The sequence below is a fragment of the Falco biarmicus genome, chromosome Z (assembly GCF_023638135.1).
Source record: "Falco biarmicus isolate bFalBia1 chromosome Z, bFalBia1.pri, whole genome shotgun sequence".
Lineage (NCBI taxonomy): Eukaryota > Metazoa > Chordata > Aves > Falconiformes > Falconidae > Falco > Falco biarmicus.
In genome coordinates, this window is record NC_079311.1 from 21,042,751 (window position 1) to 21,066,388 (window position 23,638).

Here is a 23,638-nt window from a genome sequence, read left to right on the forward strand (position 1 = left end):
CTACCTCTTTGCCATGTTTAAATGTTGTTCTACAAGTCTAAAAGCTTATTTTTGTTGCAACTGCCTCAGTATGACTTCTCACCTGATCTGAGGTTTTGAATTAAAATTCTTTATTGGTTTAAGATGCAGTATCCTTCCTGTGGCATTTGAGGGCAGGAAGCATCAGCAGCATTCTTCAGAAAGATTAAGCAGTAAGAATAAAGCAATGGTAGGAAAAATAAATCTCCTACAAAGAAAACTTCTACATAATCTTTGTTCATAATAAAAATGGAGAAAACAAAAAGGTGCTTGCTTTTCAGTTTAGTTTGAAAATACTATGGAAATCTGTAATTTGAATTTAGGGAAGAGCATTGCTAGCAGGTTGAGGGTAGTGATCATTCCCCTCTGCTCAGCACTGGTGGGGCCATACCTGGAGTGCTGGGTCCAGATCTGAGCTACCCAATACAAGAGAGAAGTGGACAGGCTGGAGTGTGAGTCCAGTACAGGGCCATGGAGATGATTAAGGGCATGAAGTGTATGACATGAGCAGAGGCTGAGAGCTGGGGCTGTTCAGCCTGAAGAAGAGCAGGCTCAGGAGGAATTCTACATGTATCTGATGGGAGGGAATGGAGAGGGGCGAGCCAGACTTCTCAGTAGTGCCCGCTGACAGGACAATGGACACAAACTGAAATACAGATAATACCCAACAAAAAGCACATTGGTTTATGGTTGGTTTTTTTTTTTTAATGGTGAGGGTGTGGTGAGGGTGATCAAGCACTGGTGCAGGCTTCCCAAGGAGGAGGTGGTTTCTCCATCCCTGGAGATGCTCAAAACCTGTCTGGACATGATTCACAAGCAGGCTTCTGTGGCTGACCCTGCTTGAGCAGAGGGGTCAGATTAGATGATATGCAAAGGTCCTTTCCCAGCTCAGCAAATCTGTGATGCACTCCAAAACAAAGTGACGACAGCAAACTTTGTCAGCCTCCAGCCAAAGTGAGCATCTGCTTTAAACCAGTTAAGGCATAGTGACATGCTGAAGTTTGGTTTTAATTTGTTTTGAACTTCAGTATCAAACAAAATTTAGGCACACAGTCATTTTCATCCGTGAAGTAGAGAAGTGTTGGGGGTTTTTTATTTATGAAAAAGTCAGCGATTGGCAAAAGAAGTGTTACAGAAGAATGGGAAATGGAATTGACTAACAGGGTATCTCTAAGTGACAGCAGGGATAAAGTTGAGTGGGTTTGATACATTGATTATGAAAGATCATAATATTATTGCAGCAATGAATGGTATGGTTCATTAGATGCTATTTGCAGTTCTATTTTTACGTTGTTAGTAGGTGACAGACTTCTGGAGAAGCAAACAAACCCATGCACGATGAAAAAAAAGACTTTTTTTTTACATGCTGTGTAACTATTTCACAACTTTTAAAATAGATCTGATCTTTAAAACTCTCCTTTTCTTAACCATTAAGTAAAGACTAGTTGCATTAATTGTATGCATCAGGCTTCAAAAAGTTTGGAAGAAAGATGGCGTACTTATATACACACACACACACATAAAAATCTGAAAATTTAGTGGTTCCTATAGACAAAAGTTGCAAGCCCAAGTCTTTTCCAAATCGCATAGTAAACCTTTTTGATAACTTCAGGTATCACAGAGTGGATCTATTTTAGTGCCCTTTTATCTGCTTGGTAAAGTACTTACTACAGGAAGTCTAGTTTGTAACAAGACTTTAGAGCAGTTGGGAAATCAATTTTGGTATCAAATGACTGTTCTGTGGTCAGCATTATCTTTTAAGGAACTGGAATTCTTGAAAATGCACATTTAGCGAAAATCACAGCACTAGTTATTTAAACTAGAACAGGAACTTCTTTGTACCCAGGAAGTGTGTAGTTTGCCAGTGGTCAAAAGCAGTTATTGGCGGAAAGCCTGCAGGATTTGTGAAGCAGAGATTTACAGTCCTCTTTGAAGACAGGTGAACTGTCTACTGTCTGAAGAAAGTACTCAGTTTCTAGTGAACTGTTTTAAGCCCCAAAGAGACTGAAGATAGATAGAGACTAAAGATAGTTAAGTCTTCCTAGTCAGAATGTCTCACCTGCTAATATTTCTGTTTAACAGGTTGTGGGCTTGTGGCAGGGGTAGATTGTGTAACTTCATTTAACACGTGGCTTGGTCTGCCCATTTATCAGCCTATATGACTAAATCAGATGTTGTTCAGAGCACAAAACTGAAAATTGGTACAGGTGCTGAAGAAGAACTGTTTGTCGTTAGTTTTCACAATGTATTATGCAGAAATAAATTACATATCCCTTGTGGCTACTGTAAAAGACTTTACCTAACAGTATACTAAAACCAAATTTGCAATATTAGTCTTTAACCCATTATGCACTACAAGCTCAAATGTCACATCTAGTTTTAGCTGTGTGTTGAAAGAAGTTACCTCTCACAAATGGGTGCTGTTTAAGGATGATCTTATTAAATTTGCACATCATCATTTTGTAGTGTATGTGTTTGTTATCTTTGTGATGTGTATCCATCTCTATTCCACAAAAACTTCTTTGCTAACTCAAAATGTTTATCTAGAAGCAACAGAAGAAGTTTCGTTGGACAGCCCAGAGAGGGATCCAATGCTTTCACCAGAACCTACTCCTGCAATCACTCCTGTAACACCTACTACATTAGTAGCTCCCAGAATGGAAACAAAAAGCATAGCAGCCCCTGTGATTTTTGATAGATCCAGGGAAGAGGTATGCAGTAAACTTACAAATTATGGAAATGTCTTTATTTGTGTTTTGAACTTTTTTAGTTTGTTTTTTTTTAAATGACAGTTCCAAAATGTTGACTTATGGGATTATCCTTTGCTAAAGGAAAGTACATAAAAGAAAACCTTTTCTATTTGTTTTGCATATAAAGTTGATTTGCACACAGAAAGCGTGAATTTGACACATGAAAACACCGTAGTAATTAATTATTTAGTTGATTATATTGGAGATCTGTAGTGTGAGGGGTAAGAAGCCTCATTGCTTCAGAATAGATATTGTAGGAACAAGCTGTGAGCTTGATACAGGAGAAACGTTAATGATGTATAGTAACTCTTACTAGCATGTTACAGGTTTCAGCTTGGATTTCTGAAGCTGTTGTTAACGGGGAAATGGAGGAAGCAGCTTTCAGCATTGTCCTGCATGCTAACAAACAGTTGAGGCTAATGGTAGTTTTAACATGGCTATTTAAATTTGGTGTTCCATTCGAAGCCTGGGCATTGCGGAATTCTATTCATTCTGGAGTGTTCTCTGACTGGACAGTGCCCCTGCTAAATAAGTTTGCAAACAAGACTTGCCTGTGGCTTGATGATGGCTACTTGGCAGATGCCACAAGATGGCATTTTATTCTGATTTTTTCGTCCTTCAGCCCTGGTACACTGTCCTTTCTGCCATGGTATTTCTTAAGATCTCTGTTTTTATCAAACTTAGGAATATTACATGAAAGATTATGAAACTCTGCATGATTAAAGCTCAGGCAAGTATCAGAAAATTCTGTTACTTTTCCCTTCCCAACGTCTTCTGCTACAGATACCATTAATAAAAAGGAGTATCTGTGCTTTGATTAGATGCATATAGAAATACCGCAAATGAAACTAGTATTTGAGCCATATTTATCTGCTAGCATTGTAGGTGATAGAATTAACATACCCCTAAGATAAATACCAAAAATGTTGAGGCCTACAAGTCCTGAGAAAAGACTGCCGTGCTAAAAATTTTGCAGGAAAGCTTAAAACTTAAATCATAGAATCATTTAGGTTGGAAAAGATTTTTAAAATCATTAAGTTCATTGTAAACCTAACACTGCCAAGTCCACCACGTGAACTTTGTTGCAGTGACAATGAATGTTAGAAATTATATTCACTTAACATTGGACGGTGGGTCTGGAAGTGTTTTTTAATTATACAAGCTTGCTGTTTTCTCCTTCCTCTATACCCTTATCCTTGTTATCATACATAATATAAGTACCTGTTACCTTGTCAAATATGACATATGTTTGTCCTAGATTGAAGAGGAATCAAATGGAGATTTGTTTGATATAGAAATCAATGTATCAGACCCCGAGAAAGTTGGTAAGTTCCTTGAGCATATTAAGTCAGATGATAGACTGTCTTATTCCATGAAGACTATTCTGAGATTTCGGCATGATTTCAGTTATCTTTTTTGCAGTTTTTATTGTCTAAATGGAAAGCTATTTAATGTATATATTGGAATAAAAAAATGTGTGGAGGGATTAAAATGACTTGGCCTAGCTTAAGTATCTTAATTTTCTTACAGGAGATGGCATGAATGCTTATATGGCATACAGAGTAACAACAAAGGTAACTAGTGCGACAGATATTTGCAGATAACTTTGTATCATAGCTGAGTAGATGGATCAGTAATTCATAACAATTTTTCTTTCTTTTTAAGACATCACTTTCCATGTTCCACAAAAATGAATTCTCTGTTAAAAGAAGATTCAGTGATTTTCTTGGCTTGCACAGCAAATTAGCAACAAAGTACATGCATATTGGTTACATTGTGCCTCCAGCTCCAGAAAAAAGTATTGTAGGTAAGTGTAGTTCCTGCAAGGTTGAATTTAAGCATGACAGTTAAGTACTGTAATACAAATTAAGCATTTTAATATGTGTTGGGCTTCATAAATAATTTTCTGCACAAATATTACTTACTGCTTATCAGGTAGTCCAAACTGTTAAATATTCTTCCTGTTCTGTATTTTTAAAAAGTTCAGGTTAAATTGGAAAGATATGTAGTGGCCTCTTCCTAACTCAGACCAGCATGGATGATAAGAACGACATTTGCCTTAATACATGGCCTTCTGTGTCTTATCTATTGTTCGTTCTTCACTGTTACCCTTTAAGAGCTGATTAGTCTATCAAAACAAAGACGTTAAATGAAAGTTTATTTTTAACTTGTGCTGTTATCAGTTGCCTGCAATATACAGAGCTTCATACATACTCCACCTCTCTAATACTTCAGTCTGTTTCTTTTGGTCATGGCGAACACTAAAACCTTTGGTTAATTCTTCAAAGTTTAAATTCAGTAAAACCCTTCTGAATGTTGCTAGTCTTTGAAAATCAAATCCTTTCTCCAGGATACATGCCTGATACATTGAAGCAACTTATTGAAACATTACGAGCTCTAAGTAGAAGAGGTTCTTTCAAAATAACTGAACATTTAACATAGTAAAACCTGCTGAAGTCTTTTGGCTTACCCATATAGAAAAGTGATTGGACTCTAGAACACCGTTTTGATAAGTAGGGAATGGCAAGTCTTTTTTTCAGTATAGTCTGTACAGCTAATCAGAGCAGCAACTTTTCACATAAGTAGGACTAGGCAGACTGAGTAGATGTAGGCAGCAGAAAGCTTGGGAAAATCATGCTTTTAATTCTGTGCAAAAGCAACTGCATTTTTTAGTCTGTAAGACTGAAAATTTTATCTGAATTTTGGTAGCTCTTGAAAGTAATGTATGATTCTGTAATAACCAATTTTTCATGTAACAAAAATAAGTAATTACCAGTGTTAACAAGACTTAAAAGATGGAATGAGGCTTCTAGTCATGTGCTTTGAATGATACAACATTTAAGGCATGCGTCAGTGTGGAATTACATGAAATGTAGTACTTGCATCAGTCAAATTCATCTGTAAGACAAAGCTTGGCCTGGATTTTGAGGTACCACTTGAACAAAACCAGCATAGGTATTGATACACCTGGAAATATGTAAGTGGTGGGACTTACTGCAGTGTGAGCAAGCACTGGCTGTCACTTCAGATTCTTGTATACAGACTTTGTTAAGCTACAGATAAGTTGGGGGAACTCACAGATTCTGTAGGACATTTTCTAAAGAGCATGAAACTCCTGCTTTAAACTTGAACTTCAGTGCACAGGTAGTATTTAGTTCTGTCCAAAAATATGTAGTCCAAACATTTATAATTCTGGAGAGAAGAAGGGATTCTAGGCTGATTTAAAATGAGGCATCTTAAAGCAGAGAGCTGATAAAACAGCTGAAAGTAAGATGACATATTGTGTTTATATCACGTGTTTATTTTTAAAAGTCCTAACACTGATTGCATGATATTTCATATTATGCAGTGTGTATTACACATAACTCCTTGGTGTGTTCATTCTGTTACACTGTTGATAACACCCGGAGTTTTAAGGTCTGACTTTATTTTGGTGATGGGTGGGAGAGGCTGGCATTTCAGAACTTTAGCCACAAATTCAAGTGGTCAATTACTGACTGTGAAAGGAGATAAAATTGAGTCAGTGGTGAACTAGAGCTGGTCATTCATCCAGACTGCCTCATTACTTATGTATGTGTATTTGAAAATCATGTTTTCTGTTTTTAAGAAAATAATTTATGAAGTTATGAATCCTGTCCTGGAAAGGATTAGAGGAGTGCTTGGGCTACACAAACTGCTTTTACACTTGCATTTAAATAGGGTTATAGTAGCAGAGAAAGAAAGCTGACATGATATCTAGAAATAACTGTCAATATCACAACTTAGCAATTCCTCATACTGGTCATTTGAATTCATATTCAGTTTCTTCTCTATGAACTTTTGTTGCTATCATATGTGAAGGATTTTTTTTTATTAAACTACAGCATTTCATGCTTTCAGTAGTGGAATATTAATGAATAGTAATACTCTAATGCAAAAAGATGAGGCATGTGAGTTACCTCACCTTGTTTGAATATTTTAAGTCTTGTATGTAGACATACTTGATTTTACAGATAAATTTGTGGATTTACAGTTACATTACACTGTGTAGCATACCTTTGAAAAAAATGCCGATCAGATTTATTTTCGTCATGTTACAGAGAAGGGAAAAACTAAGGCTTCACTGAGAGGTTAAGGGTCGCTCCTTGTTCCTGTAAGGATGCTGTTTGTCCCCTCCGTGGGTTACTGTGTGAAACTTCTAAAGCCAGAAGGGAGATCGGGTGAGGAACAATTTTGGGAACTGTTGACCTAGCAGGTCAAGAGTACATATTCAGAATCTCAGACTTAGAATTTTTAGCTGGAGAAACACAGAACTAACAGAGCAGGAACACATTACAGGTAGAAATAAGATGTTTGGTCTGTATCATAACATACCTCTTCTGTGTTTTGGGAAATAAGAATAATTACAAATGCTTAGTGTTTCATGGTGTTTTTGATAGGTCTCAGGTTCCTAAACTCTCTGAGTTTAGGCCTTTAGCGTGAACAATACTGACCTCAGTCTGATGGTTTTAGTGTTCAGTTGCTGAGATTGAATGTATTTCCCATACCATGATACATTAATAACTGGCTCCCCATCATAGTTTTTTGGCCACTCTTGGCTTGGGCAGAGGAAGCAAATAAAGCTGCATACATTTTATTCTGTTAATTTTATTCTCCATTCGATCTGTAGTTGTTCATATGCTTCAGTATTTTCAGAGCTGGCTAGTTTGCCTTAGTTGACTATAAACTTCTTAGTTTTAGAACTTAAAAAATAATAAATTAAAATATTGGTAATAAGCTTACCAATTAATCAGCTTATAACCTGAGATTTCTTTTCCTATTCTGCTTTATTTGAATAACTGTTGTTGTCTTCTGAAAATGAGTGACCAGTAAAACTCTGGTGTTAGATTGACTTCATAAATGCAAACTAAACTTGTTTTGTGTAACTTGTAGTCACAATTAATATGTTACAGGAAATTGTGTATTTCACAGAGCTACTTCCCACAAAACCATGCAGCATGCAGTATTGATGTTTTTTCTGTTTCTGTCTAGTGTTTTTCATTGTAATTTGACTTAGATACATAAACTTAGGTGAGCTTTATCTTCTAATCACATCACTTATGTTAATGAATTATTTATGATAAAATAAAATCAATATGATGCCATTTTCTTCAAAGGCATGACCAAGGTTAAAGTAGGCAAGGAAGATTCTTCATCTACTGAATTTGTAGAGAAAAGAAGAGCAGCTCTAGAAAGGTAATGTATGTATTTAACCAAAACTTGTTTAGCCTCAGAATTACTTGTAATATACTGCATGGGTGCTGTAATTGGGGTCTGGGCCGTGTGTACTTAGATGGATTCTAGAGGCTGTATGCAGCTGCCAAATTTTTGTGTAGAAATTGAATAATTCCTGTTGATAATGGGAAATGTAGCCTTATTCATAGAGGGGATGATTGCTGACTCCTCAGACTAGTTAGTGCTTAAGATTACAGAGATATAGTAAGTAAAACTTCATCAGCTTACATAGGCATTTTGGGTTTAAGGAATTAAGGCACTTCAGCAGTATATCCGTTCCATAGAAAATCAGCTGCTGGGCAGGGAGACTGGTGAAAGACCTTCAGTCATTTCAAAGTAAAATGGCCTTCTGACAACTTACAGTACATGTGTGTGACTGGCTGAATTTTTGCGTAAGAGATACTGGATCTCTGTCACCCTCTGTCACTTGGTACACAACTAGTACTGTTCAAATATTTTTGCCGTAGAAGGGTACTGTAACTGATAACGCTGCATCAGTTTCCCCTGTTGACATGGCTAGTAAAGCTTTTATAAAATAACTGGTAGAACTTACACAAGTATACAGCCTTAATTTTGGTATGATTTTATAATATGCCCATTGCTGTGATGCAGTTGAATCATACAAGAACTATATACCATATAACAGTTTCAATTAAACTAGAAAATTAACAAGTCAAAGGTTTTAGATTGTGTGTTGCAAGACCTATCTAACAGATAATGTATGAAGCTCTTAAACTTCTGGAATTCCAGAGCCAATCTTAAACAAAAAATATCTCTTCATAATCCCATTGCTAATATCTTCCATTTCCTGAGTAACAGAAGAACGTTTGAAATTCTACTGAGCCTCAAAATACTGATGCATTGGTCTCAGCTGTCTGGTATGGAAAATTGACTTACAGCTTAACATTTGCCACTTAAAATTCCATCTAGAAGTTACTGAGGTTGTTCTGTTGGTTGGAGCAGAACTGTGGAACACATTCTGGTTATACAAGAAGTGTATTGCTAAAAGTGTGGTGCTGTGAGATATGAAAACTTGGAGTAACAGCCAGAATTAGAGTAATTGGGCTTAGATAACTAACTGAACAGGTAACTCCACACACAGCTTTAGGTCTCTGTAATATAGATTACTAGTTTCACTTTTGGTTGCTTGCTGGAACAGAAGTAGAATTAGAAAAAGTTTAATTCACAAGCTTGTGTGCATGTTTTAAGTGCTGCTTTTTCATTTATTTCTTAAAGGAGTTACACCAGTATACCACTTCTAGTGGATGTTAGGACTCCTCCTGTACTGAGGAATGGACTCCTCTGGACTTTTGACAATGCTGGGAAAGCTTCATAGCATATTCCACTTGTTTTTACAGAAAGACTATGAATATCTTATCTGGCAAGGAGCTTTTTTTTTTTTTTATGCCAACTTTAGCTGACACTTTCTTCAGGATCAAAATATTATTAAAAATTACATACCTACCAAGGTGATCAAATGATATTTAGCGGCAGTGATTCTGCTGCCTTTGCCTAAAGCTGAGGAAAATATATTAATGTTCCCCAGAAAGTCAGACCAAAGAAATCTGCTTCAATTTGCTCTTTTTTGAATGGAGAACTATGGGGAAGGTGGGCAGAAAAGCAAGGTTCCTTGGTAGTTGATTTCACTAAAATTGATGCCCTAAATAGTGAACATACATACTGCAGGTCTGCTTGCCAGATGTCCTGAAGCGCATGTTCAGTTGTCTCCAGTGAAAATGTTAGAAGTCTCCCTTGGAGAAAAGGGTGTTCTCTAGCAGCAGATTTCTAAAGAAAAATCTCGTTGACTCCTTGTTACATTAACTTCAACTTGTAAATGCTACTGAGAATAGAATGCAAGTGTAATGTATAATTGTTTACTAATTTTACTTGCATATTTTCATATTCGATATATAACTGCTTACATAATTAATGTATAATTAGCATATACTTAATATGTTTATTAATTAATTTTATACTAATGTATATGATAGTTCCACTGCAACCCTTAGGTTCTTTAAGAATTAAAATAAGGGTCTGGCAGCCATACCTAATAGATGATGGAGAAAATACACTACATTTACAGTATCAATATACTCAGACTTTCAGTTAAAAGTCCCAGCCCACATGACTTTCTAGGACAGTTTCTAAGCAATGTCTGAGTTTAACGGGGATGTTGTGGTACTTTGCAGCTGAGGCTTAAGCAAAGCTAAAGCTTTGCAAAGAGTAGAGTATGCCATTGATAGTATTCTGTCACTGCATATTAATTAGCAGATCACTGATCATATTCCTGTGATCTTTTGATTTACCTGATATAAAGCATTCATGTAAATGTCACACTTTGTGTTACTACATAATGTTAAAATCAGTTATGACAAATTTGTAACAGTCTTTAGTGAAAGACAAACTTGCAGCAGTTTTTAGGGGAAGAATCTTCATGAAATTTCTCTCTTCAACCTATATTTTTTCAATCAACAGTTTTTAGGTCTAAGCAGAAACAGAAAAATTGTAAAGAGAAAGGAGCTGCACTGATTTATTTTTTGTTTGTTTGCAAGTGCACGACTCCTTTAGAACTAATGTGGGTTGAGGGCATTAGTCTAGGCAGCAAATAAATAGTTGATGCCTGGAACATAATCAACTCGCTTCTCCAAGATTTCCTTTAATTCTGTAACAAGTCAGCCAGAATTATCTGTAACAACAACAAAAAAATACACATGAGCTTGTTGAAGCATTCTTGTACAGTGCAGTGGACAGGCTTTTTATGGCATAAATTGGCTGTTGTTAGAGGAGGAAGACTTCACTCAGCTGTTGAAAATAAGAATTATAGTATTTTACCACTGTGTAACATATAGTTAGGGCAGATCCCACCTTAAGGAGTTTCTGGTGTAAACAAACTGTGTTAGAACCACTGCCTGCAACTTTGGTGTGTTATGTTGTGGTGTGGAGTGCATGGGGCTGCATTACTTTCAGTCAGAAGTTCCAGGTTTTGTGGCAGTCTTACTGGAGTAGGGCTTCAGTGAACATTTCAACAGCTTAGTGGTCCTAGCTTGTAACTGGGTAGGACCTAGCCCAAGCATTTGTTGGAGGAAAGTGACAGAGTGCATAAATATGGTTTGAAGAGTCAGTAGAGAGGTAAAGGATTGAAGGGGCTTGGAGACTGAACTATCATCTGATCTTTTAGAGGTGACTTTGAAAAGTGTTTTGATAATGAGGGAGGTTGTGTACCCATTCTTTAGGTGGAGGATACTTTTCAATGCTGTCAGGCACATTAAATCTGTTTTGTTGTCTAATATTTTGATTGTTAAAATCATAGGTATCTACAACGAACGGTAAAACACCCAACCTTGTTACAGGATCCAGATTTAAGACAGTTCTTGGAAAGTTCCGAGGTATTTAAGTTCTTTGAAGTTTTCCTATTTGTTTGTAGATACAGTAACCTAAAAAACAATATATTCTTTTTGTATTGAGACCTAATCCCATAGATTTATATAAAATCAAATCAAATTGTACCCTTTGTGGGGCAGAATGGCAGAGGCTACTTAGGTAATGGTGTGCCTCTGCTTCTGATAAAAATTAGAGTGGCAGTGATCGAAACTATTTGCTATTCCGTGACTTCTCAAGCAGGTTGGTCTGTCCAGTTCTAGATTGTGGAAGTGAGTCAAGGCTGCCATACATGGTGAAAATCCATAACTGATAGTACTGATTGTTAAGTTAGATCAAGAATGAAACTGGCTTGGAAGCAGCTCTCTTGTATGTATTTAGGAGTCCAGCTTGAGGTTTACTGGTAGGACGATGTGAAAATGTTAGCAATGCTGTGGCCAGGCTAGGTGTTTTGTGAGTGGAGGACTTCAGCCACCCATGCTATCAATCTGGAACCTTTCATAATACTAAATATAATGTTAAAGCGAATGTAATACCTATTTATAAATGTGCATAGTGGATTCACTGTAATACTGAACTGTCTTTTGGCCAATGTCAATATCTTAGTTATACTAATAAGTCACAGAGACCTCACTACTGACAAAAGCATCATTGATAAATAACTTACAGTGGATTTGTCAACGCTGCTGACAGATAAAACTTCACATGAAGGGTAAATGGTCTGACATAGGGGCCACCTTGTATGGCATATTCAGACTAGCCTGAATAATAATATCAATTAAATTTAGAGTTTGTTAACTTACTCCTGAGGATTTCTAAGTACCTAAGCAAATACACAGTTCTCTTGATATGTATGAGGTAGGTTTTGAAATCTGGCCTATGCTGAAAAGCAAAAAGACATCAACCTTTTATAATCAGCACACAGTGCAAATCTTGCATTACAATTAAATGTTTTACAGAATTTCTTTTGGCTAATTTGGTGTAAATCTAAGCTTTTCTATTCCTGTAGTGGCATTTGTTTTCTGTAGTGTATAGGTGGCTAGTGAGGACCTTTGGCTAGTTCATAATAACTTTGGAGAAGTGGATTGTTTGTTCCATTTAAATGTAAAGATGTAGAAGAAAAGTAAATAGTCTGTATTTTTAAGTTTTCCTCTTGAGAATGTAAAAGTAGTAAATCTGAGAAATTAGATTCCACTATATTGAAACACACAGGAGTAAAGAAAACACTATATCCTTTTCTTTTTCCCCCTTGGTGCCCAGTTAAACCTCCATCCTTTTAACCAGTCTGTTTGCCCTTATTTGTCATTCAATTCCAGCTGCCGAGAGCGGTTAACACCCAGGCTCTGAGTGGAGCAGGAATATTGAGGATGGTGAACAAGGCTGCCGACGCTGTCAACAAAATGACAATCAAGATGAATGAATCGGATGCAGTAAGAGCTGATTTTTCAGCTTGAATAATGAGACGAATTAATGAGCCTCAACAATTGCATTTTAAAGCTGTAGAAGTAGAAAATGGGTTATTAATTTGCTTATTGGCTTGAATTCGTAGCTGTATCAGTTGACCACCCTGGCAGTACCTGGATAATTTGCTTCTTTAAAACCAGAAATGTTGGTAATCTAATTTGTGATGCTTGACTCTTTCATCTTTTGTCAGTGGTTTGAAGAAAAACAGCAGCAATTTGAGAATCTGGATCAGCAACTTAGGAAACTTCATGCCAGTGTCGAAGCATTAGTCTGCCACAGAAAAGGTAACTTTACTCTTACGTGGCTGCATGAACTTTAGGAAATGGTGATGAAATGGAGCTTAGTGTGTCAGAGCTCTTAATTAGTTAATTGAGTTACACAGTATATTTTAATGCAAAAATCTTCTAATTGTGTCTTTTAGTTTAAACTGCTCTAGCATTTTTGTATACCTGCTTTTAATCTTAATTTAACCAGAATATCTGTCATTCATAAAGTAACTATATTGATTTAGCATCATTTTTTAATTATTTAATAAATTAATAAATTATGGTATTAAATGAGATTTAATACCATACCTAGCAAGTGATTCTGCTACAGGAAACATTCATAAATGTACCTCTAGGTCACGAGTCATTTCCTTCTGAACAAAAAGTGGCTGCATAAATCCATTTAAACATTTTTTGGATTAGTATTGCTCTGTTAACTGAGTTTAAGCGCTTAAACAGATATTTACTATTCTTAATTTGGTCCACATAACTATACATCATCAAGCTAGTGTTAAGGTAAACTCTTCTGGAAAGATGAGTAGTCTAAGAATATCAACTTTTGGGTTGTTTACTTTAGAGAGAAGCAAAGCCAGTAAGCTTGTATTTTCATCACCTGTACTGGTCTTTTGTCAAAGCTGGCTTTCCGTCAGATTTAAAAAAAACCACAAACAACCAAAACACCTAAACTTTGATTTGTATTTCAAGGAAGACTGTAAATGTGCCACCTGACGCTAGTGTATTACGTTAAAATATGGTGTCACCTTTCAGCTTTCTTGTAACTCTATCAGGAATTCCTCTCTGTAGTAAAAAATCTTTGGCCAGATGTCCTCAAGACTAAAGAGTATTTTAAGAAGTAAAGGAAAATGGGAGGTTTTGTTTACTGTTGATTTGGCGCCTGCTCACAGATCTGAAGAATTGTTTATTGTTTTTTTAGAGTTGTGTCTAAGTTGTAAAGGTTTTAAGTATCTGAAGACATTTTGCTTCTACAAACATTTGTGGTGTTCTGATGCTTCCACAGAAGCAGCATGGTTGCAAACAAACCTGCACTTTTATCCTGAAGTAATTTGGATTAAGCATTTATTCAGAGGTCCTTCATAGGACTTAACTTTGTACAGGACGACTGACATGGGATTTGGTGAGACAGTTGCCCTAGTATTTCTTAATAAATAAGCTCAAAACTTTACCTTCATAGATGCCAGCCATACTGGTATGTGAGGGGTTTTTTTTTCAAGTCATGTCAGAATGTGGCAATACATTACAGTATGCACAGTTAAAGGTACTTCAGTCAATTAAAACAGTCCAGCAGAAATACAGTTCCACTTACGGCAGTGGCGGTTTTGTGAAATAGTTGGGTGTTTTCCCACTTTGAACTCCTGTGGTGTAGACCTGTTAAAATTGGTTTGATTTTGCTCTGTAGGTGACTTGGCTTTTGTTTTGTGGGCCTGAGTTTTCTCTGAACCAGGCAATATAATGCTGAAGTGACAGTTTTTCCCGTCTTTTGCTAGACAGAGTAGGCATGACATTAACAGGCTCAGCAAAACGTTTACTGTTGGAGAGGTTTTTTGGAGGCAGTTTTTCTCCTAAATGTGGTTTCATTGTGATCTCCTTGTGTATTATCATAAGCTTGAGGAAATACAGCTTATATTTTTCAGTTGGTGAAATTAGGGTTGAAATAGGGCAGAGGTCTCTCCTCCACTGATCTGTGCTGCAGAGTAATATTACGAATTATCTGAACTGTACTGAGCACTACTCCTGTATTTCAGAGCTTTCAGCCAACACAGCTGCCTTTGCTAAAAGTGCTGCCATGTTAGGTAACTCTGAAGACCACACTGCTCTATCTAGAGCTTTGTCTCAGCTTGCGGAGGTTGAGGAGAAGATAGATCAATTGCATCAAGAGCAAGCTTTTGCTGATTTCTATGTGTTCTCAGAACTGCTTGGTGATTACATTCGTCTCATTGCTGCAGTAAAAGTGAGTACTACTAGAAAAAAATACTGATTTTTGTACTTGAAGTCAATTCCTCAACATGCGGATTTAGGGTAAATGAATGTGCGTGTTTGCACATATTGTAACAGTTAAGATAAAGTTTTTGCCTGAAATTCTGAGTAAAATGAATGCATCCATGATCAGTTATTCCAATGATAAAAATGATTGTGATGAAAAATGGGAATGGATTAATAAGATCCAGACAGAATGTAAATGGTGAATATCATCTACTTCAAGCAGTACCAATTGTGCACAGTGTTTGGGGACATCATACACTACTGTGTCTAAGGACATTGTACTTGTTTCTTTCAAGTTACTTATTTTTACAGTATACTCATAGTTTTTCAAGACCATAATTTGGCTGTAGCCAATAGTTTCTGTAAATAAGAAACAAATACAATTTGTATATTTAAGTAATAAAAGAAAATATTCAGTGTTGGCGTAAGTCATACTGCACAGCATGATTAGTTTTTTTCGTGGGAAGAGCTTTTCATGAATTTTATCCAGAAATACCTTTGAACTTGCCAGATTGTTGGGAGCGTGGGGTTTTTTTACTTTTTTTAAAAAATATGTATAGTTTAACGCTGCTACCTTAGTCCCTTCCTAACAAAAATGTGTTGCTGAATATGCATGTAATCCATGTGCATGAAAAGTTGGCTAGAATCTGTATTTAGAGAAGTATTTGCATAATAGAGCAATTTGAAGTGATTGTTTTGGTAGTGTTTTGATGAAATGAGAAACATAAAATGGTTTGGGGCACTAAAGTGTCTGCTCTGAAAAGGCTTCTTAATACCCTGTTGTTTGTGGAAGATGTTGAGGTCTGCAAGCATGCTGTCAAATGAAATGCAACCAGAGATGTAGTAGGCACAGTGAGGTTTCTTTTGAGTACGTCTGTTCCAGCTTTACCCAGCATTACCTTTTCCTGGTAAGGAATTTAGATAGCTCTAACAATTCCAGTTGTTTGTCTGTCCTTACAGGGTGTGTTTGATCATCGAATGAAGTGCTGGCAGAAGTGGCAAGATGCTCAGGTCACTTTACAAAAGAAACGTGAAGCTGAAGCAAAGCTCCAACTTGCCAACAAACCTGATAAATTGCAGCAAGCTAAAGATGAGATAAAAGAGGTAATGTTATCAAATGTTATTTTGGAGGTTAGACTTTCTGCATTAACTCATTCATTCTGCATTAATGCACTACTTTATACCATTTTTATTTATAAATCACTTACTCATTTGCTGTGTTTCATATTTACCGAAATTGTTAAAAGGAATTTATTTGAAATATTAAATGTGTGCATTTTTTTGTCGTAAGATCTGTAGGGCAGTTAATACTGTCTCTACGGAGTCTGGGAGATGGGAGGAGGGAAACATGGACAAGTTAAGTAATGCTTTTAACTGTTAACAGATTGCTTGGGTAGGCAGAAGGGCATCTCTTGGCTTCTAAATCTAAAATCCAGTTAAGACGACTAACGGAGAACTGTTCCCATGTTTTGCTTAATTATGCAGCGTATCTACCCATATATATATATATATGTATGTATATATGGTGTAACTTCAGTAAAAATAAATTAACATGTTGAAGTGTCATAATTTATACACTTTTTCTATCATGCTTCACTAAGGAAATTGAAGAGGTAGGACAACTTAATTATTTAACATTAATGCATTCTAATTATGCACCAGTATTCTCTCATTAAATAATGGGAGAAAATCATTGCACATTTCAAGCTGTCTTAAGCAGTTAATTTGTTTGGCTTCCTCATTGGTCACTGACCACATGCTGCTTTGTTCTTTCTGCCCTCATATATTTTGCATATGGTATTGAAGTTACTCATTAACCTGGCTTTCTTTTTCTTAAAAAAGGCCTTTGTTTACTGGGAAAACTTTGTGTCACTCTTTGTGACCACATTCTTGCTGGTTGCCTCTCGACGTCACCCGTTCATCCACAATACAAGTGAGCTGGTACTCCTTGTCAAAAATACTTCCTGAGTATTGGAAGTAGTAGGAAATACTCTTTCTCAGTCCCAATATGAAAAGAATTAATTACGTTGTTTCTGAAGGATTTATTTTTCCTACTTTATTGGATGATTAGTGAAGGTTGTTAGTAAACCCACAATTTGAATGTGCTGATGGAAAGTTAGTGCTGCCATTGAAGTATGATCAGAGTTGCTGAACTCTGTAATACTAGTACTTCTGGCAGAGATTTTGCGAAGTGGAAGCCTACACAACTTGAGCTTCATCCATGACAAAAAGCATGTTGCTTTTTGCAGATAAAGGGCCAAAGAACAGTCCTAGAAATAAGTTAGGGAATAACGAGAAATTTCTCTGTGTCAGAAACTCTTAAGATGACAGGCTGTTATCCATTGATAATTCATCAAATATGTGGCACTTGGGCATGATGAAACTTGGATGTTGGATCCATTTAGGCCTGTAGAAGCTTTCACTGAAGTCTCAGGTACCTCTAGTTGCTGTGGTAAGAAGGCACAGGCAGTCTTAATCTGTGTTTTCCTTGGCTGAGTTTTGTATTGTTTCAGCTGTCTAATAACTCCTCGTGTTGGTCTTCCATGAAGGACCTCATGTTATGACTTACACATTACGAAGCTATGCAGACAATAAGGGGACTCTCAATAAATATAAACTAAAAATATAAATATGTAGATATTTATTAGAACATAGATGATGTTCGTCTCCTATCACAGTAGTAACTTGACACTGCACCACAAAATGCTTTTGTTGAGTAAATAGTACCACTGGATTGCTAACGGGAATATGTTATATTGAAGTATGTTGCTTCCCTGCTGCCTTTTTCTGAGGAAGATCGTTACTGGATATATTGGCTCCCATTACTCAGTTACAATGTTGAGATGAACAGATACAGTTGCCTTTTAAGTATTTCTTAGCCTGCATGCGTTGGAAGTCTGGGGCTGATAGCTTTTTTTCACAGTCTTATCTACCCAGCTAGCTTAGATTTCACGATATAATAGATGTGTAAAAGCAGTTATAAGATAATGTAGATTATGATCTCTTATTGTGTAGCTGAATGTCTTTTCCCATAAACTAAGGAGAAACATAACCTAGTGTCATGTATTGTTACATGAATACCACACTCCCAATATGGCAAAACACCACAAGCAACATAACTTCCTCTGAATTTTCCTTTTGTGTTCTCCTTACCTGCAATAACTTTTCTATTCCTGCTTTCTGTGAAAACAGTTCCCACTGAACAAGAAAGCATGTGCTTTGACTTGGTTAAGTAACATGCATTCTGACTGGAAAGCCAATAAACATGTCGTTAGTAGCCTGCCATCTGCAACAGAAGTATGATAGAGATAACCATACACTTGATCATAGACAGAGATGAAAATTTAATCAACTCTTTCTGGGATTAGGAAAGTATAGGGAACTAACTTTTGAGAAACTCTCACACACTTGATTGGACAGTTAGTCACAGAAAACTTACAGGTTTAGATTCCTCCTATAGCAATGTTTGTAAATGGGTGGGTAAAGCTTTCGAGGTCCTTTCTGGATTCTAAAAAATCCTTAAAAAAATGTTAAGTGTTCCTTAATAGCAATACTAAGATATTTTTACCTTTCATCTATAGATAGCATTACCTTAGAGATACCATTGTTCTAACTGATCTGATGACATCCTATTACCCAATCTGTTACTTTTAAGTTATTATTGTAAGACTTTCCCTTAAGTATGCAAAAAACCCCAAATAGGTCTTTTTCAGCTCTTGAGGGACTATCACTAATATACTAAAAAAGGTTCAGATACTGACTGACTGAATGGAGAACACAGTCTTAACTCTGTATGTCTTTCCTTTGCCAGTGGGAGACAAAAGTTCAGCAAGGGGAAAAAGATTTTGAACAAATCTCCAAAACCATTCGCAAGGAAGTGGGAAGATTTGAGGCATGTATAATTTTGTCCAAGTAAATAACAGTCTTAATTTAGATAATATTGACATTCCAAGTAAAATTGGTTAAGAGGTTAATATGCTATAATTTATTTATTAACAGAAGGAACGAGTGAAAGACTTTAAAACTGTTATTATCGAGTACTTAGAGTCATTAGTGCAAACACAACAGCAGGTAAGATAAATTTTAAGTTTTGTACAAGTTAATATGTTCTATATTAGGTTAGTTTTAAAAAGGCAGGCTTTAAGTATAGCAATTTCTAAAACATAAAGAACTACTTCTAGCCTGTACTGTGTTGGAGAATAACATAAGTGTTTGGAATTTCCCAGCTATTGCTGTGCTCCTTTACACAGCTCTGATTCAGGAAATCAAGGGAGAAGCTGCCTTACAGATATGGGCGAGTGGAGGGTCTTACCTTCTTCTGAAACTGAATTAATACTTTAACTTACAGATTGGAGTAAATTGTAATGAATACGTACTTAGACTTACTGAGGAGACTTGAATGCTTAAATATTTAGTGCTCTTTTTAAAAAGTATATAATATTACTGAATACTGTAAAACAGTTTCCAATGATTTGGAAGTAGGTCCTGTTCCCAGAAGAGTCTGGACTCTCTCCTTTGCTCATGCCATGAATATAACCCTGTGGCTTTGTTTAATTAAAAAGAAAAAAAAAAAAAAAAGGTGGTACCCTTAGAGGTAAGAATAGCAAACTGAGCTTACAAAAACTTCTGTGTAACTATTCTGTGGCATTGTGTTCAATGTGTGGTAAAAACTCTGTTGCTATAAGTAGAATTGTGTATTTATTACTTTTATTTTTTCTTGCATTATGTAGTAATGTGATATGTAATATGAAGCACCTGTGTTCTTACTTTGTCGGGTGGGGACAAGTTTACCACAAGAGAAGGAAGATCCGTGTGTTTTCTTTTCCAACATTTAGTACTTATTATAATGTTTTTCCCTTCTCTTCAAGCTAATAAAATACTGGGAGGCATTCCTACCTGAAGCCAAAGCCATCGCCTAAAAGAAAAATACTCCAAATGACAAGACAGTCTGGATGTTTATCCTGGATAAAACTAAATTCCACAGTGAAATCACTTTAAATCATCCAAATAAACCACTATATATTTTACAAATTAACATGTGGCTTTTTTTATATACTACAGCATTTTATTAACAAGCTGCATGTCCTGACCCTCTTTGAAGTGGACTGTGGCATGATGTTCTGCAATACATGCTGAATTGAACACTATTGTGTCTTAATACTTGCACTAAAATGTGCACTGCAAGGCCAGAAAGCTGATATTTTTGTTCTTTACAATATGAAGTTCTGTAGTATGTTTACCTGATCTTTATGAAACAAATTTAATTGCATCGATTGAAGTTCACTTAAACATTCCTGTACAAAATCATGTTTTTGTGATTACAATAATAAAGGGATGTACCTTGTGAAACATTAAACATTTCTGTCTGTTTTGTGTCTGTAGGTATTTGCTAATGTTCTTAGAAGTAGCATTTAGAACAAATTGAGATCATATCAAAGGCACAAACAACACTTAGTAAAGAATGCTGGAGATGGTATTAAAGGTCCACAAAGAGGTATTGGTGATAAACTGTTATGGTTTTTAATTCTGAATCTCTTCTTTACAAGTGTTCTTTCCACCTGAAGTTATCGCTGCCTTGGTAAACTGTAATGCATTAATACTCATAGAGTCAAAATACTGATGCTTGGGCAAAAGACAGGCAAAACCAGAAGTGTCTTCCAAGTGTTTTACAAAGCTTCTAAGGGGTTAAGATCAACTGCATGGTCAAATACCGGTGTCCTAGTGGACTGATAAATTTCATCAGTTGTCTTAAATGGTCTCAGGATACAAAAAGAAAAAAATCTTGCAATAATTCTGGTAATCGAGGAGGAAGAAATGTAGGTAATTCAGCTGAGTGCAAACTAGTTGTAAGGGCTACCATTCCACTTGGATTTTCATGAGTAGAAAACATATTTGTAGGAACTGGTTATATGGTTGTATCTTTTATAAGAAATCAAAGCAGCTAAACGTTTTCTGAAATACACAATATTAACCTATAACATGCTGCCCTGTCATTTCTAATGACACACAGTGCTTGTCAATCGCATGTACTAATATTAAGATATTTTAGACAAACATTAATCATGTAAAATACAAGAGAAGTTCTTGCTTTCAGTTAATCATAAGACTGCAGGATAGGCCCCTGAATTTGTATTGTTTGTGGTCAAGCATAAAGAAACACCCAATACTATTTCTGAACAAAATGGCAACCTAAATTCAGGTGGAAGATCATACACTGTGATTTATGCAATGAAATTAGTATAAACTTTCCAGGTTAGTGTTCCCTATTGTTTTCTGTACAGAACTCTGTTGGCTCAGTATTTCTAGGAATTTTCAAGAAAACTAGTACAGAAACTGTTGGTTTTTTAAATAAAAAATAAAATATCAAGCCTATATCAAGCATCTTTTTAAATGGTGAAAAGTTAAAACCTTAAGCTTTGTAGTATCTGTGCTTCAGTGTTTGTTAAATCATTTAGCTTGTAACTGCTTTTTGAAAAGCTCAAGTATGCAACAGGTTTGTGATGAAGAAATTGATCTAGGCATAACACTTGAGTAAGTGTTATGGTATACTTGACTTCGGCTCGCTCAGTGCTAATGAGAATTGACCAACAGCTCAATGTTAAATTTCAGGTTTGTTCCAGTGAGGGAGATAGTGGGTACTTCCAGAATTTAAGACTCAATGTGGACATGCAGAGCTGAAAATGGGCAAACACATACTTTCATGATCTTTTTTTTTTTTTTTTCTTTCAGTGATTTATCCAACTTTCTTAGCTCTCGATTATTTTTTTCTTTTTTGCTTCTGTTCAGGATTAGAATTCAGTTGAATTATGGATCACATTTCTTCTCTCTGTGATGAGAGAATAAGAAATAGCTTTCACATTAGTCTCCTAGCAAGGATTAGTGCAATTTTGTCTATGCTAGACAATTGAAAACAAGCGTTGTGTAGGTGGGTGTCTTAAAACAAGAAGCCTGTTGGAGAACAAATAGCATTTCTGGAGTTCGGTGTTAGAGAGGTTTGCTCATACAAAAAATTTGTGGTGGTTTTTTTGCATTACAAGGTTAATTTGAACAGAAGACCCAGATCAGCTGTCACACTTGGCTAGCATAAAACTCTTGTTTCAAAAATTTGTTTAATTTATTTTGCATATATTCCCCAACATTATGGAGATTGCAGAATTGCTTATCGTCTTTCCTAATACAATGAATGTCTGTATTGGCAGATGTTTCTCAAACCAAGTGAATGGAGGTGTTGCTGAACTATTTCCTCTGTGGAGCTCACTACAGAATCTTGTACTAACTTTAAGTGGTGTTTCCCTGAAACTCCCAAGCCAGTGTACCACTGAAGAATCACTAGCATAAACAAGATGAAAGTTTGCAAAATGGTGAACTACATCAGGAATAGTGTACAAAAGACAAAGTGCTAGTGAAGTTTAGTTTACATTTTAGGTTAAAATAATCTGTATATGTTTACAACAATTTTAAATCATCCCCATTCTTGTATCCATCATGTCCATGGTGCTTTTTGAATTAAAAATATATCATGTGGTGTGGCTCAAACTGAAGACTTTATTACCTCTTTCTTAAACTGATGTTCAGTCTATAGTAAGTCTTTGATTCTTTAGTCACTGTCCCTTTTCAAATGGAATATTCTGCTTCCCTATCAATTATTCCTTCTTTATTTCCCTCTGAAGGCCTCATATGAGAGTTTGTGTTTTGGCATCTCTGGAGTTCATGCCCCAGATATGTCAGTTTCAAATTTTGATGGAGATGAGCTGCTGACTAGTATATTCTGTGCATTTAAGTGAACAGCCAACATCCACTAAAATTAGATGGACAGTGAAATGATTGTCTTCAGAAAAAACTTCCACCTTAGAATAGAAGGCTGTGTAATAATTTGAATTTCTTGCAAAACATGAGTCCATTACAACCATGTGAGGAAAAAAAAAATTGAAAATTCAAAGATGTAAGGAGCTGAAGTTCCATGTTGTTCAAAGTGTTACTTGTTATCTGCTAAGGGTCTTCCCTTTTTTAAAATTCTTGTGTTCCATTGTTGAATGGGGGGTGAACTTGCTAATAAGTAAAATAACTTCTTACTTCCCTGCTAAAACACTGCTTGCTTTTTTTCCAGATCAGTAATGAAATAGCTAACATAGGGAAGGGATATAAAATAATCAAAATCTGTTTTCTGTCATTAAGAAAGAGGTCTCAGAAGAGTATGCAACACAGCTTAAGCAAAATGCTTCTAGAAGGTTTTTTGTATTGAAATTAAAGTAAAAGAAATATGCAATGAAAATGGAAAGGTGAGAAAACACTTGAGTTAAACCATGTATATCTGTGATTTCAAGAGATCAAGATAAGAAAAGCACAAGAAAGAAGATAGCACAAATCATGAGAAAGGAAGTGCTTTATCTCAGCCTCAAGTCTGATGTGGAAGTTCCAGGGAAGGCAGGAACTCCAGCAGGGCAGAGGAGTGCTGCACCATATGAAAACCTGCAGTTATCTTACGTCATTCTAATGCATTGATTTTCC

The 23,638-nt window shown here is 36.0% G+C and overlaps 1 protein-coding gene across 1 annotated transcript in view; it reads left to right on the forward strand.

The window, feature by feature from the left end:
• The window catches only part of SNX2 (sorting nexin 2), a 32,619-nt gene extending 12,133 nt beyond the window's left edge, over positions 1-20,486 (forward strand). Inside the window, exons 3-15 of the mRNA XM_056324109.1 lie at positions 2,566-2,729; positions 4,027-4,093; positions 4,299-4,342; positions 4,434-4,575; positions 7,904-7,982; positions 11,332-11,407; positions 12,716-12,829; positions 13,054-13,147; positions 14,893-15,098; positions 16,091-16,234; positions 18,942-19,022; positions 19,130-19,201; positions 19,999-20,486. Coding sequence (XP_056180084.1) covers positions 2,566-2,729; positions 4,027-4,093; positions 4,299-4,342; positions 4,434-4,575; positions 7,904-7,982; positions 11,332-11,407; positions 12,716-12,829; positions 13,054-13,147; positions 14,893-15,098; positions 16,091-16,234; positions 18,942-19,022; positions 19,130-19,201; positions 19,999-20,049 — 1,334 coding nt within the window. The 3' untranslated portion in view covers positions 20,050-20,486. The remainder of the gene's footprint in view (positions 1-2,565; positions 2,730-4,026; positions 4,094-4,298; positions 4,343-4,433; positions 4,576-7,903; positions 7,983-11,331; positions 11,408-12,715; positions 12,830-13,053; positions 13,148-14,892; positions 15,099-16,090; positions 16,235-18,941; positions 19,023-19,129; positions 19,202-19,998) is intronic.
• The last annotated feature ends 3,152 nt before the right edge of the window (positions 20,487-23,638 follow it).